At 40.4% G+C, this 14,259-nt stretch overlaps 1 protein-coding gene across 1 annotated transcript; it reads right to left on the reverse strand.

Moving 5' to 3' along the window:
* Positions 1-2,373: 2,373 nt before the first annotated feature.
* Positions 2,374-13,012, reverse strand: LRPAP1 (LDL receptor related protein associated protein 1). Its single transcript, XM_005148512.4, has 8 exons — positions 12,794-13,012; positions 7,624-7,768; positions 7,160-7,284; positions 5,709-5,829; positions 4,633-4,788; positions 4,023-4,105; positions 3,399-3,575; positions 2,374-3,086 (listed from the first exon to the last, which is right to left on the reverse strand). The coding sequence occupies exons 1-8, from the start codon at positions 12,971-12,973 to the stop codon at positions 3,021-3,023; spliced, it is 1,053 nt and encodes a 350-aa protein (XP_005148569.1). The 5' UTR covers positions 12,974-13,012; the 3' UTR covers positions 2,374-3,020.
* Positions 13,013-14,259: the final 1,247 nt, after the last annotated feature.

Consider the following 14,259-nt stretch of genomic DNA (forward strand, 5'->3'; position numbering starts at 1 on the left):
TTTGTTACTTTTCACTAGATACAGAGCTGTGGGCATATTTCATTTATACCTTTTATCTTGATTTTTTATTGCTATTTACACAAACACAAGATCAGTGACTCAAGGTATTTTTTAATCTTCAGTGTCTACAAAGCTACTTGCTCTTATAATTTTGGCCATATAATCTGAGACTTAAATATGCAATTAACTGACCTGTACATATATTGATGTGTGAGGTGCCGACTACAGGAACAAGAGTGAAATCAAGAGTTTACAACTCACTAGCCTGTGCATTATACCCTGACTTCAAGAAGTAGGGAAAGCCCTAAAAAGCTTTTGGAATGGGTATGGAGACTATTCCTAATGTCTTCTCTATGCTGTTGCAGACTACCTAACTCAGTTACAGACTACTTCAGGGGAAAGCTGGATTGAGGGGCAGCAAACACTGTTGTTTAGTATTTTCTCCTCTAGGTTTGTGTGAACAATCTTGTTAATGATTCATTAGCAGCTGTGTTAAATAACTACAGTGCTGGCCCCCAGCCTCCAGCCTTTGCCAGTGATGATCTGTGACTCATGCCGAATTTTAAATTACTGTAACTATTTTGTCAGCCTCTTGTACTTTGAAGCGCTTGCCAAGCATTATCTCTGCTGAAGCCTACCTAGCCTTTGAACCTAACTACTGTCAGGCCATGGGGGTAGACACAGTACAGCCACCATCTCTGTTGACAGCCTGTGTGGAAGCTGCTCTGCACTTGGAGACAACCATCATCTCTGCTAATCTGACCTTGGTTATGTCTTTTCACGAATCCCACAGCATGTGCTATTCCAAAATTCTCCAAAACCTCTTCAGTAAGCATATTTATTTCAGTTACACACTGAAGACAAAACCCAGCTTTCTGCTATGCCCCTGAGCAGAGCATACTCTGCCCACCTCTATTGGAGGCTGAGATACATTGCTTTCTCTTGCAACAGATTTCTCCCAGCAGCAGTATTTGAACATTCTCAGGAAAAGCTTTTCCGTTCTTGTATAAGCCATCCAGGATTGCTGAGCAGCAGCTGCTGATGCTTTGCTTAGTTCCTTTCCTCTGTCCCTGCCCATGGCAGGGGGGTTGGAACTAGATGATCTTAAGGTCGTTTCCAACCCTAACTATTCTATGATTCTATGATTTAGTGCATGTGTTCAATGTGTTCAAACTCTTCACTCAGGAGCCAGTAATGCAGGCCTCTCCACATCCAAGCTACAGCCACCAAACTAACATGTGGTACATGGACTTATTTCCTACTCTACCAAAGGATGTAGAGACTTCTGCACCTTCCACAGAGAATACAGAATGCATTTCTGTTCTGCATTCACCACCAAAAATGAAAAAAAAATTGATATAGATAAACCTGTAAGACTATGTAGCTATTGATGTGCTATAGAAGGCTGAAGAGCACTGACACAATCGTCTGGGGAAGAAATGGTGTGTAGCATCTAAGAAAAAAAAACAAACCAGTTTTCTCATAAATGGCTTTTAGCTATTGCTGGGTTTGCTTTTTTTAGCTTATCAACCAAAGGGAACATGCCCCATAAACTGCATGAACTGAACCATCTCTAAGGTGACTCCTAATATTAACAGTAGCCTGCGTTTCCCTCAATGGATAATGATTCTCTGGAATATAAATAACTGTTAGCTTACATTAAAATTAAAAAGAAAAAAAAAGAAAAGAAAGAAAAGCTGATCAAAGTTATGAGTCAGAATCTCAAGGTAAGACTGCTACCACAGTTTGTTTTGGTTCAGATTACTTGCATGTTATGAAATAGTTTTTATGTATAGAACTATGCAACTTTTAACAGACCATGGACCCAGGTACTGCATAATATACAGTGCGGCTGATTTTGACTGACTGTAACTCTTCACTATTTCTTATGGAATAGGCATGGCAAGTGAGGCTCAAGAACAGCCTCCTCATGCAGCACACTACAGCACTGTAGTCTGTGAGCAATGGCTCCTTAACCAAGCAGCTGTAATAATTCACCTACACTGGACCTTTGCCTTGACCTTGTTCCTGGAACAGTTTCATGTGAAATGCCTGAGAAAGAAAAGTGTCAGCATTATGACTATAGAAAATATCAACCTAGATGACATATAACAGAAAAATCTGGTCCTGAAAGGGGAAGTTATAATAATCTTTACTGGTACTGGAATATGTGATCAGAGAGAAGCTGGTTTAGAGAACCTCTACCTATTCAGAACACAGAAACACATTTTTGTGGTGCAAAGCTACCCTTCCTGTCTTAAAAACTAATGTGTGAGTGAACTTTAGATTAAAGGAATAAGCATCATGCTCAAAAAAATAGGTGTGGTTACTTCTCACTAAATGGGAGGGAAGAAAAAATAAAAGCCTCACCAGTATCTTGTTTTGACTTTTTTTAATGACTAAGTGTTACAAAACCAAGCAACCATGAACAAGATAATTGTACACATACATTCAGTAACTTCAGATACGTTAGCCTGTAACTAAGTTGTGTGATTTGACCTCAATACTTGTTCCCTCCTTACTTCTCCTCCCCCTCTCATGTGAAGGAGTCATAATCAGTGCAGCTCTGAGCTCCTGCTCAAAGTCAGTAGGAATATTTTTGTTACCTTCAGTAGAAAATGTAATAGGACACTGAAAGAAAAGACTTTTCTGGCCTCTCTTTTAACTTCCTGTACCTCAGTGTTTGCTTTCACTGATTAGAACACCTTTCCTAACTATCAGGTTAGTGTTCACATATTTTTCCTTTTGACACAACAGCTTATTTCAAAGGCTGTTACTTGATTCAGACCTAAGATATATATGATCCAAGATGTGCAACTTACATTTATAATCTAATAATTTGATAGTGCAAATAGAAAACTAGCAATTAAGTGGACAAAAAAAAAATTTCTTCCAGGACAACTCTGTTCAATCCTCACTATTTCAGAGGGACTCCTTGGTAAAACCTGTTGAAAAAACACATTATCTGTTGTGTGTTATTCCTTAAGCATGTAATTGATCCCATGAAGGGGAACCAGTTTTTATAATTCATTGTGTTGAAGACCTTGAGAGATCCTGCTGGATAAGTCTTGCAAGTGCTTCTTTACCTGGCAGAAAAACAAAACACATCACACAAGTTTTAGTAAGACCAGGAATTATCAGTATCATATATTCATACTTTTCTGTCAGTACATGTGACAATAGCAAAGAGCAGAGACCAGGGAGATTCCAGGCATTTTAGAACGAGGCCTATAAAAGACGATCATGCATGTCCTGTATAAACATGGAGCACAGGCATGTCTTGAACAACTCCTATGGAAGTTACTCAACTTGCATCAAAAATCAGCATTGGGTAATCTACATACCCTCTACTGCCACATTAAACTTCCAACATGTATGTACACTGGATTTATACAGACCTTATATCCTAGTTCTTTTGTCTTTTCTTCCAGCATGGCATATTTCTCTTTGTTTCTGTTAAGATGATCCTTATCTCCAGTTCCCTCTATGTGCTTCAGTTTCTGGTGTGAAATCTCCAACTGTTTCTGATAATGATGGTGTTTTTCAATTTTTGCTTCGAAGTGTTTCAGTTCCTCCTAGAACAAATAAACACAGTTTCATAGGATTTTCTTTCCTTTCTCTTTTCTTGCCAAGACTACTTTACTAAGTTAAGCACAGAAAGCTTTTTCAGTTCCCTGCTTCTTACAAAGATGTGGACAATATATTATCATCACCACCCAGACACCTAATTTTGAAAGCAGGTGCCGAAAACCTCCAACTGTAGAGTGCTCAAACAGACTGCTGATGGCCATAAGATGCTAGAAGATGACAGCAGTGAATGCCAAATAAAAGTTTACATATAAGAATATTGGACTGGAGGGAGGAAGGCAGACAATGTTTTAAAGAAGCCTCTTTTCAAAATCTGATCTTAAATCTGCTGTTTTCTGCTCAGACTTACATTCTGTACTCAAAGTTAACATTGAGTTAACATCTTTAGTGGAAAAATATCTTTGCGTGAGAGATCTAACTGCAATTCTACTTACCCGAAAAGATTCAAGTTCTTTCTCTGTGAAATTGGCCGATTTGGCCATGTCCCACAAATCAATCACTCTTGGTTCTTCAAATTCTAAACAAACAACGACTAAATGAAAATGTGGACACAATGCTCTCATGCTCAACTTCTATGAAAGAAGAGCATGCCTTCTGACATACATACACACACAAACACATAAATATATTAAGCACTGCATTACTTGTATGCCTATTTAGATGAAATAGGAGAAAATCCAAGTACTTAAAACTACAGTATTGCTGTAGCAGGCATTTTTTAAAAAGCAAAGAAATCCCTAGGAACTGAGTAACACCACTGCTTGCCCTGCATGTTGTCTCACTTACCTACCCTTCTGGGGTTGAGGGCATAATATCCCTAGTCATGTGGGCATGGAAGACACAACTATCCTCTTTACAGGTTGTCCTACTGTCCTTCAGTAGGCTTTTAGTATTGGCTTCTGAATAGAACAGGGTGGCTGTATCTCTTCTGTCTACTGTGGTCAGATCATGTACTGCGATTACATCTTATTCCTTGCCCACTGATTTAAAAATTTTTAAAATTCAAATTGATCCCAAACAAGCAGAAAACCCACTGTATCATACCACTGGTTGCGTCATATCCCTGGTGACTGACTTTACGCAAACGCTCAAACCCCTGATTGATGCTTCTTAGCTTGTCTTTGAGCTCCCTGTGTTTGTTGTGCAAGATTTCCTCTTTCACCGGGTTCTCTTCAGGGTTAATAACATTTTTGTGGATATCTGTTGAAGAAGAAGTGTGACTGTGAACCAAGTCCTCATATGTCAAGAGCTCCAGAAACACCCCCAAATCTGAGGTCAATAAATGATTGTAAGTTCTAAGCATTTGAGCTGTGTGTAAATAAAGCATCAACACCACACTTTAAGAAGCAGTAATTCCTTTTACGTTATTATTACATATATTAGGATCAATACCCCTTAAGTGCTGTGGAGGGTAATATTATAGAAATGCCTTTTAATTCCTACTGACCATCAGCTAAGATTTTAGTAAAGAAATGTTATTTCCTAGGTTAGAAATATCCCAAGGAAATAGGATAGGGATGGTTTATGAGTCCTGAGCCTACTTGTGTGGCCATTTCATGAACCAGCAGGCCATCAGATGTTGAAATGCCTCCCAGCAGCTTCCAGCTTGGATTCTACAATGCAAACATCAAACTGCATATAAGCTCTAGAATACTCTGGCTCTAACAATTTTAGCTGGCATTAGCAGAGCAAGCTGGATTCAGATTCTTAATGTTTTAATATACCATGAGGTGCATAAGATATTCAGGTATATCCTCTTGGGCTCTCAGCTGGTGATATAAAACATGCATGTTCTGCAGACTTTAGGACATTTTGCAGCAGTGTGATCTATGCTTGCTGCATGATTTCCAGAAAACTATGCCATCATTGCTAATCTGATGGTATTGTCCCTAGCTGAAATGCAGGCAGAATCAGAGAACTGGAATAATTTTCATTAGCAGGCAAAATTTTTGGCAGCTAATGCAGAACTGAACCCAGGAAGTATCTGGAAATGTCAGCATCTGCACACAGTTCTGACAGAAATGTTAGACTTCAGGAGTTTCAAAGGAACTTGGAAACAATGGAGTCAATGGGCACAGAAAACAGTTGTACTGATTTCTGTCTAAATAAAGTTTAGGCACCTTCTGTTCTGCTCACAGTCTCCAGTAGAATATTGTATTCATGGATCTTTTCTTTGTGATGCTTAAATTCTCGCCAAAGCTTATCCAACTCTTCATCAGAGAACTTCCCAGAGGACTTGGCCTGAAAGAAACATGAGCTCATTATGCCTTCCAGGCCAAGCGCTTTTAAGCACACTCAAACAGCCAAAACTTTTTCCCAACACACTTAGAATAATATTAAATCCAGCTTTTCCTTAAGATCTTTTGTTTTAAATCCCTTTATATTAGTATGAGGTCAGGATTTAGACATCAATGGATATGGTGGCTTTAATCATGTCAAGAGGAAGTTTCCTTCAGACTTATAAAGCTAGACTTGCTATGGGCTATCAGTGAAAAGTGTCTGTCATTTCTATGCCACAGGAAACAATTTAATACAGAAATAAAAGCCACTGAGCTTCACATGCAACTGTAAGGGCACTGTTTGCATGATGGATGCAGCTTGATATTAAGTACAGTCTTTAATCTTACTCTGTTGGTAAGGGAAGATTTTATCAGTGCTGTGCATTTGCTCTGCATTGATTTGCTCCTCACTAGAGTACTTTTGGCAATTAGGAAAGTACTGGTCAGACAGCAGGAGCACTACCCACAAATCTTGTGACTTATCTGCTGCAACAAATGATAGAAGGTGAATGTTACTGATACTTGTTCAGCCCCAGCCCCCTTTTTTTTCTGTTTAGGGAATATTTCCATCTAATGCACTTTACTGTTCCCTAAACCACATGACATCATGTCCCTTGCCAGAGCTATATCTAGTTACAGCAACATTGTAAACCCCAGCAATTATTTTTCTGCTTTGCTACCACTGCAGTAAACTGGTGTAAGAATTGTTTGCTTTACCTGACTTCCTATTTCTTAAAACTTAGATTATTTCATTCTCAAAGAGTATGACTCTTGTCAGTTTTAATTGCCTAGACTGACAGTTTAGTTTTTGTATGCATTAATGCAAATCCTGGAAATTTTCACTTGAATACCAGGTTGGGAAAGTTCTTATGTAACATCCCCCACTATACATTTCCCTTTTAATCAGTCTATGAAATGGTTCTATTTTAAATACATTTTTTAAAAAAAAAAAGCCCAGAAACAAGAAAACCAGGAAAACCAGCATGAAGTGTACTACCACACAGTGTAACAGTTCCACAAAGCAAAATTGTGCGTTCAGTGAAATTGAAGGAAAAACTGTTTGTCTCCAATGGATTCAAGATTTTATCCTCCATGCAGACTGATGCAAGAGTTTTCTTTGGTAAAGAGAACCTGCCATGCCTGGTGACCTGGATGCAGATGGCATGCCCTGAGAGCACAGCTTGGCCAGTACTTAAAAGCAGAGTACTAAAGCTATTCAAGTCAGGCAGCTCCCAGAATACACAAATAGTAATTCAAAGAAACACTCTCCAGTTCCTAGAAACCTTACTCACCTTGCTCCATAATTTTTCCAGTCTTGGATCATCCAGTGTATCACTTTCTGTACCATCTTTAATGTAGTTGGTATCAACTAGTTGAGAGTCCTTCTTTCCATTCATTCCGTATTTAGTCATAATGACTGCAAGGGAATAGAAGATACAGAAACATTAAAACCAACTACAGATGTATGGAAGATGAGAGATTGATGACATCCTTTCTTGCAGAGCTCTAGTTTGCAGCTCACACTGAAAAACCTAACAGAGGACACAGAGGTCTGGATTTAATGACCTCTTCTGAAAACATCAGGAGCAAAGGAGTCTCTTAGCCTCCTGCAGTTCCTTACTGACCTCCAACGAACTCACGTGTGCTCAGTGTCTGGAAGGACAACCTGTTATTTCAGGGTTCAAACATAACCACAGGTGTCTAACCATGAATGTGTCTGAGTCAAAGTTTAAACTTCTGCAAAGATATGCCTTACCATTTAAGTTTCGTCTAAGTTTGGCTTCTTTCTCTCCATCTTCATCTAGCCCTTCAGCCTTCAGTTTTTTCCAGCTTAGCTCATCCTTTTCTTGTATTTTTAGATCACTGTGCAGCTCTGCCAGTTTCACAGCAGAGAGCTGAAGCTAACAAGAACAGAGAAAGGTTTGTATTCAGTTATATGGAGTCATCTCCTGCAGCAGTGTTACCTCAGAAGCCAGTATAGATGCACAGCCACTATTGCACAGCTTTTTTTTTAAATGCTATGTATCCATCTGAATTTAAGGGCATTAAGGTATGAGTCCATGCATACATAACACCTCTTGCTTACAAACATGGTTATGCCCCTGCATAGCAATGTTAACAGAGCCATCACGTTAATGATGTTCTATGATTCTATGAGTCTATGATCATCATGTGGCCTTCTCTCTCAGCTCTTCAGCTACTTGGATGACAGCGGAATTAAGTAAAGTTTAAAAATTTGTGTATTTCTTTGGCATTCTTTCAAGTAATTTAAATAGGATTTTCCTTCCACTTTTAACAGGACTGCCTTCTAAAAATCATTCTTCCTTAAAAATATCCAGTAGCAATAACAAAGAATGTAAAAAAAAGGCAAAAAACCCCAAAATATTGATTAAATCAATTCAGTTTCACTAATTCACAAAAGCAGAATTGATCCAATTTCTCCAACAAGATGCTATTACTGCCATGTGTGCAACCAGGATACTTGTGGACCACCTCCTAAACCTATAGATACAGTGAGCTGGTAAATTTTGTGACCATGGTTTTGCAGGACTCTGAGGATGGTCCTGCAGGTCAAAGAGCCACTTCACCAGCAATTTTTACTATGATCAAAGAGCAAAAATTGCTAAGATCACTTCTTAACATGGTTCATGTACATTAAAAACATACAAAACCTACAGGCATTCCTGTCCCATGTAAAAGAACAGAAAGATAAGACATTGAAGCTGAAGCTATAAAAAAAAAATTTCAATGAATGGTAGAGGTCAGCACGAAATTTTGCGAAATACAGAGAAAACAGGAATAGAGATAATGACTAATAGAATGTTGGCTAAGCAGCACTGCTTTAAATTGAGACTGACTTCTGAACTTCTGTATTTTAGACAGTTTATCTCTTCAGTTTAAAACAAAGGAATATAACAAATCATATTAATGCTTCAGAACTTCTTTTTTATGTGTGCATGTTAATTACAAGAAGGTGAGGTAAGGAAAAGCCCAGAGAAGAACAGAGATCCAAAACCATGAGCAGTGTGACTTCCAACACAGCTCTGTCTGAGCTGAGTCCTTCAACTTCTGACTACTAAGCAGCCAGCTCCTAGCAGCTCAGATCCAGCTCTGAACCAGCTGGGCTCATCTGTCCAAGGGCAAGCTTATGCGGGTTGCCATTAAAATCAGATTACAGATTATGAAAATTCTCATTTTCAGAGAGGAAGTAACAGATTATGAAAATTCTCATTTTCAGAGAGGAAGTAGTATGTTTAATAAACACAGACTCAGAACTCAGTATTATTTTTAAACATTAGGCTGATACTGAAAAGATTTAGCCATCCACTTGAGTTTCAGCAGGTTACTTGATTATTTTCAGCTAATGCACTAAACTCCTACTGACAGGAATTCAGAAACCTATGCACATTATTGCTTCTGATTTCGGCTCAGGCTGTCCAATTAGTTAGTCTTGTGCTACTGAATATAATTATTTCACTAAGTTGTTTTATTTTTCTGTATCTTGCACTTGGCTTACTGAAATAATTTTCTAAAATCTAGAGTAGTTAGAATCATGGGCAAATATGAAATTTATAGAACACATGAAAACTTCTGATCCCTCTAATACTAAAGCAAAGAAGTATTTCTATTTTCTTTACCATCTGCTTTTGAGGAACTGCTTGACAGAAACTAAGCACTTAGAAGGAACCGTTTTATTTATGATTTTTAGTATGTGCTAAAGTAAAAAAACCCCAAACCTTAATCATGAATTTATTTGCTTTTTTGGAACAGGACAGACAGAATGTCACTGCTGCAGTGGCACCAAGTAACAATGTTTTGCTCAGCAAAACACTGCGCTCTGAGCTGTCAGGAGAAAGACTGGGTGAAAAGTTTGCTCAAAGTTGTGAAGGAAATGACCAACCATCTCAGCAGTTCTGTGCTCTAACGTCAGCATCCAGCTGGTGTGGATTTAATATGTAGATAGGCTGAGCAGATCCAGTATAAAACCCACCATCAATAACTTGTATAACAATTAATTCAGCTCCTAACTACTTCAAAAATAGGAAAATACTACTTTAAATGTATGACTTCACATCAAAGACACACTATGCATAAAAGATTACACAATGCAGTTTAACTCTCCACAGTCAGTTCAATCTCAAAACAAATACCATTTTCCGTTTTCTAAAAGTTCCAGACAAGAATATCAGAAATTCTAAACATAAAGTTTGGAGACATCATCAATCAAACATTTTAAAATCTTAATAAAAACTAAGTAAATACATTAAGTCCACTGGTCCTTACGAGAAAAAAAGAAAGTATAGTCAAATTCCTCCCAATTCCAATAATGTTTTTCTGATTCTCATTATAATTTACTGCAAAACTCAGCTAACTGTCCTTTTAAACATTATACATCCTTTAAAACCAGTTGGAAGACTTTTGCTTGTCCCATTTATGTAATGCAGAAGTGAATACACAAGCTAATTTAAAGTATATATCTCAAGCACTGTTTCCTTCAAGATCATCTCATGTAAGACCTTGAATGATGTCATATAAAAAACGTCAACAGGTAAGACTCCACATTACTAACATCAGTCATATATTCGAATAACTAGAAGCAGAGGTGAAAAGCCAAGTTTAATGATTAAATAACAAAGCACCAAGTTCCTTACACTCATTCCTTATTCCTTATGCTGCCCGTATATTAACATCTGGGAATGAGCACTGGAAATCAAGTTGTTTGCTGTTCACCTGGCTACAGACATTACGTGCATTATCATTACCTATGCCCTCTCTTCTGAGAAGAAAGAGTTCTTTCATTTTCTAGGAGCAACATGTCCTCATTTCTGGAGCCTGGGATGGCCAGGAAGCTGGAAGCCCTGATAACAAACGATGCTAGAACTACATCAGTAGCAACAATCAGAACAGTGGATTGCTAGAAACCAGTGGGCCAAACCATGTACTTTGTGAAACCTGTGTAATATTTGTCATTGGTTCAAATAACTAGATTTAGTGTCTGACTAAGAAGAACTCTTGTATTTAAATCACTTTTTAAAGAGTCTATATAAAATATCTATGAAGAGACTCTGGAGGAAGATCAAAACCTCCCTCCTTCAGGGAAACGGGCAGGAATTCCAGCTTGCCAGCTCCTGGTTCCCACTAAGTAAGGTTTTGGGGCTTTCTGAAGGACTGCTCATTCAGTTGTGTGTAGCAACACTGAACTGCAATATCTATCTTTTCTGTCGAAACAAAGAAGTTCTTCATTTTCAGTACTATTCTCCATCATTAACAAAATGAAATGTTCAACATTGGTACTCAAAAATATTTCCAAGCAAATCTAACACACAGGTATAGCTTTCCCCTTTTTTCAGACCTTGTCCAGACTAAAAAATAACTTTTTCTAAAACACAGACCGGGTGTCAATTGTATTGAAAAGTGAAATTTAGATGGTCACAAATTTAGTTCAAATAGTTGTTGCTTCTATAAAATCTGTCCCTCACCTGTAAGAATTTACTAAAGCTTAGTTCTTCACTCGGCAGTTAACTTCAGTTTACATTTTAGCATCTTAGGTGATGTAAAGCACCTCTGATGTGAATTTCAGAAGATCCAGGTGTGAAAATAAAAAAAAGACTAATTGGAAAAATAAGAGGAAACTAACAATACTATGACCGCAGTTTACTTCTAGTATTCATGGTGTTTCTTCTTCAGCTGTCAGGTCACAGCTGGAGTTTCATTATCACACACTGCCCTATGATCTCTTATCTCATCCTTCTCCCTTTGAGGGAACAAGTATTTTTGATACCTTTTTGGCATGCTGGGAGGCAACACTATCACAGGAGTTCTATTTTTATACTAAACCCAGGCATGTCCTGCCTCTAATTCAATAGCTCAGGCTGGGGAATGTCCATCTAGGATACAGTAAATCCAAAATATTAACTATATTCCTTTGCCTGAGAGAACTGACCCTTTACCAGCTATGACCTTCCTAGGGAGCTTCCACGCTCCACAATATTCACGGGATGAATATGGGTGTGCAGTGTGCTCCTCCCCTCCTGTAGGAGCTGTTCTGCTTAGCTGTAATTAAGTATTTCCACTGTAATTGAATACTTTTACTGTATTTTAATGTTAATTAAGTATTTTTTTTAGCTCAGAGTGAGAGAAATTCAAGTAGCATTGCCAGAAGTAAGGCTAGCATCTGGGAATGGGGATACCCATTTGCTGGTCCTCCTGCATGTGTGACTACATCACTTGGTATAAAGGAAAGTGACATAACCATCAAACTAGAGGGGGTTTTACTCTACTGTGCAGTGAGCTCCTGACCTGTGCAAAGCAGGAATTAAGGCCTCAGGAGATACGAGAGCATCATGCCCCCTAGCAGAAGGGCTAAAACATTAAATCAGCAGGTGCAGAAGCCAGATCCTCCATGGTACCAGAGGGGTTTCTCTCTTTTCCACTTTCTGGGCATGTGGTATCATTGCTAGATTTAAACATGGGAAGATAAACACTTCCCATGACACACACATATCTAGCAGGAGAGGGGAAGGAGATTCCCCCTGAGAGAAGACCTTATCCAACCCCGAAGTTCCCAGCCTCCTGGGACAGCCGCCCGGGAACTGGGCTGTGTGGGGTGTGGGATGTGAGCTGCCCATCAGGGCCACCCAGACCTCAAACACAAAACCAAACCCAAGCCACCACAGCCCGGAGGCCCACCACCAAGCCGGGGCCTGTGGAGGCGATGCCTGGCTGGACAGCCTCGGTTTCTCCTCACACACAAGTTCCCAGCTCCAACCGCAGTCCACGCCGCTTCTCCCTCCGTCCCCATCTCCCGAAGCGGCTAACAGGGAATGAGTGTCGGCATCAGCCAAACCCGACCCTGGGTCCCCCCCGGAGCGCTGCCAAAGCAGCCCCTCGGAGCGCCGCCATCGTCCCCGCTCCGCCTCACTCACCCGCTGCGCCTTCTCCCAGACCTGGTTCAGCCTCACCACACGGAACTCCCCGGCTTCCCTCCGCTTGGAGCCGGCGGCCGCCAACCCCTCGTTGGCCTCCCGGGAGTACTTGCCGGCCTGGGAGGCAGCGGCCAGAAGGAGCGCGGCGGAGAGAACCACCAGAGCCCGCGGCGCCGCCATGTCGTGCTGGGCGGGGAACTACAACTCCCGAGCAGCCGTGCGGCTTCCTCACCTCAAAGCACCGGGCGGTGCTGCTGGGGTGCGGGTTCAACGCTCTCCTCGGCGGGGGAAAAGGTGTTTGTATAGGGAAACAGGCTGAAAATCCAGTTTAGGTCGGAAATTTAGTGTCTAGTTTGGAGTCTGGATAGCGTGTGAGGAATTAGGTTTGCGCTGTTTCTTTTCAGCCGGCTTCGTGTCATTCGCTTGAGTGTTTGCTTCATGAAGTGTGGAAATATGCTGACTGTGGCACTTTCTGTGAGTGGTTTGGTTGGGTGGTTTTTTCTGCTACAGCGAACACTTTCCTGCATCCTGTGTCCCGTCAGCTGTGTGAGGAAAGGAGGACGTGATGGGTTTAAACATCACCCCTCTGATCAAATGAAGTTGTCAGATATTAACTCAATGTTCAGGAGTATGCAGGAAATTAAAAGGCAGCTGAGGAAGCAGGAAAGGCAAGAATGGGGACCAGCACCCCAGTACTCCCTATGAGGGGAAGAAGGTCTTTGTCCTCTCTTGGAGGTGGCAGTGGAGGACACCACAGCCCAGGATAAGACATAGGTTTGGTGATGTGGGGAGAATGAGGACTTTGAGAAATGTAATAACAAGTGGATGGGGTTATTATTGAGAGGTGATCTGTGGGAATGCCGCTGAGGTTGGTGCTGTGTGGTGAGTGCAGCTCTTGAGCAAGAGGCAACCTCCTTTTGCAGTGCTTCCTCCTCAAGTAGGCAGCCAAAAAGTGCAGTAGACAATGGGAAATCTTTGGAAGAAGTCAAGCTGCATTAAGAAAAAAAACCCATAATACTGTGAAAATGACCAGTATTTAGTCCAGGGGTGGTATATATCTGCCCCAGTTTAAAAAAAAAAAAAATCTGCTAAAATTGAGTTCTGCTATGGAAGAGGTGCAGGAGAGGCAGAGAGGATTCCCTCTGTTTCTGAAGGGAAGGCAGTGGAGAAAGCTGTTTCTTCTCCTGTCTTCTTACCATAAAATCACAGAATAGTTTGAGTTGGAAAGGACCTTAAGATTGTCTAGTTTCAACCCCCTGCCATGGGCAGGGACACCTCACACTAGACCATGTCACCCAAAGCTCTGTGCAACCTGGCCCAGAACACTGCCAGGGATGGAGCATTCACAACCTCCCTGGGCAACCCATTCCAGTACCTCACCACCCTTACAGTAAAGAACTTCTTCCTTCTATCTAACTTGAACTTCCTGTTTAAGTTTTAACCCGTTACCCCTTGTCCTATTGCTA

The sequence above is a fragment of the Melopsittacus undulatus genome, chromosome 7 (assembly GCF_012275295.1).
Source record: "Melopsittacus undulatus isolate bMelUnd1 chromosome 7, bMelUnd1.mat.Z, whole genome shotgun sequence".
NCBI lineage: Eukaryota > Metazoa > Chordata > Aves > Psittaciformes > Psittaculidae > Melopsittacus > Melopsittacus undulatus.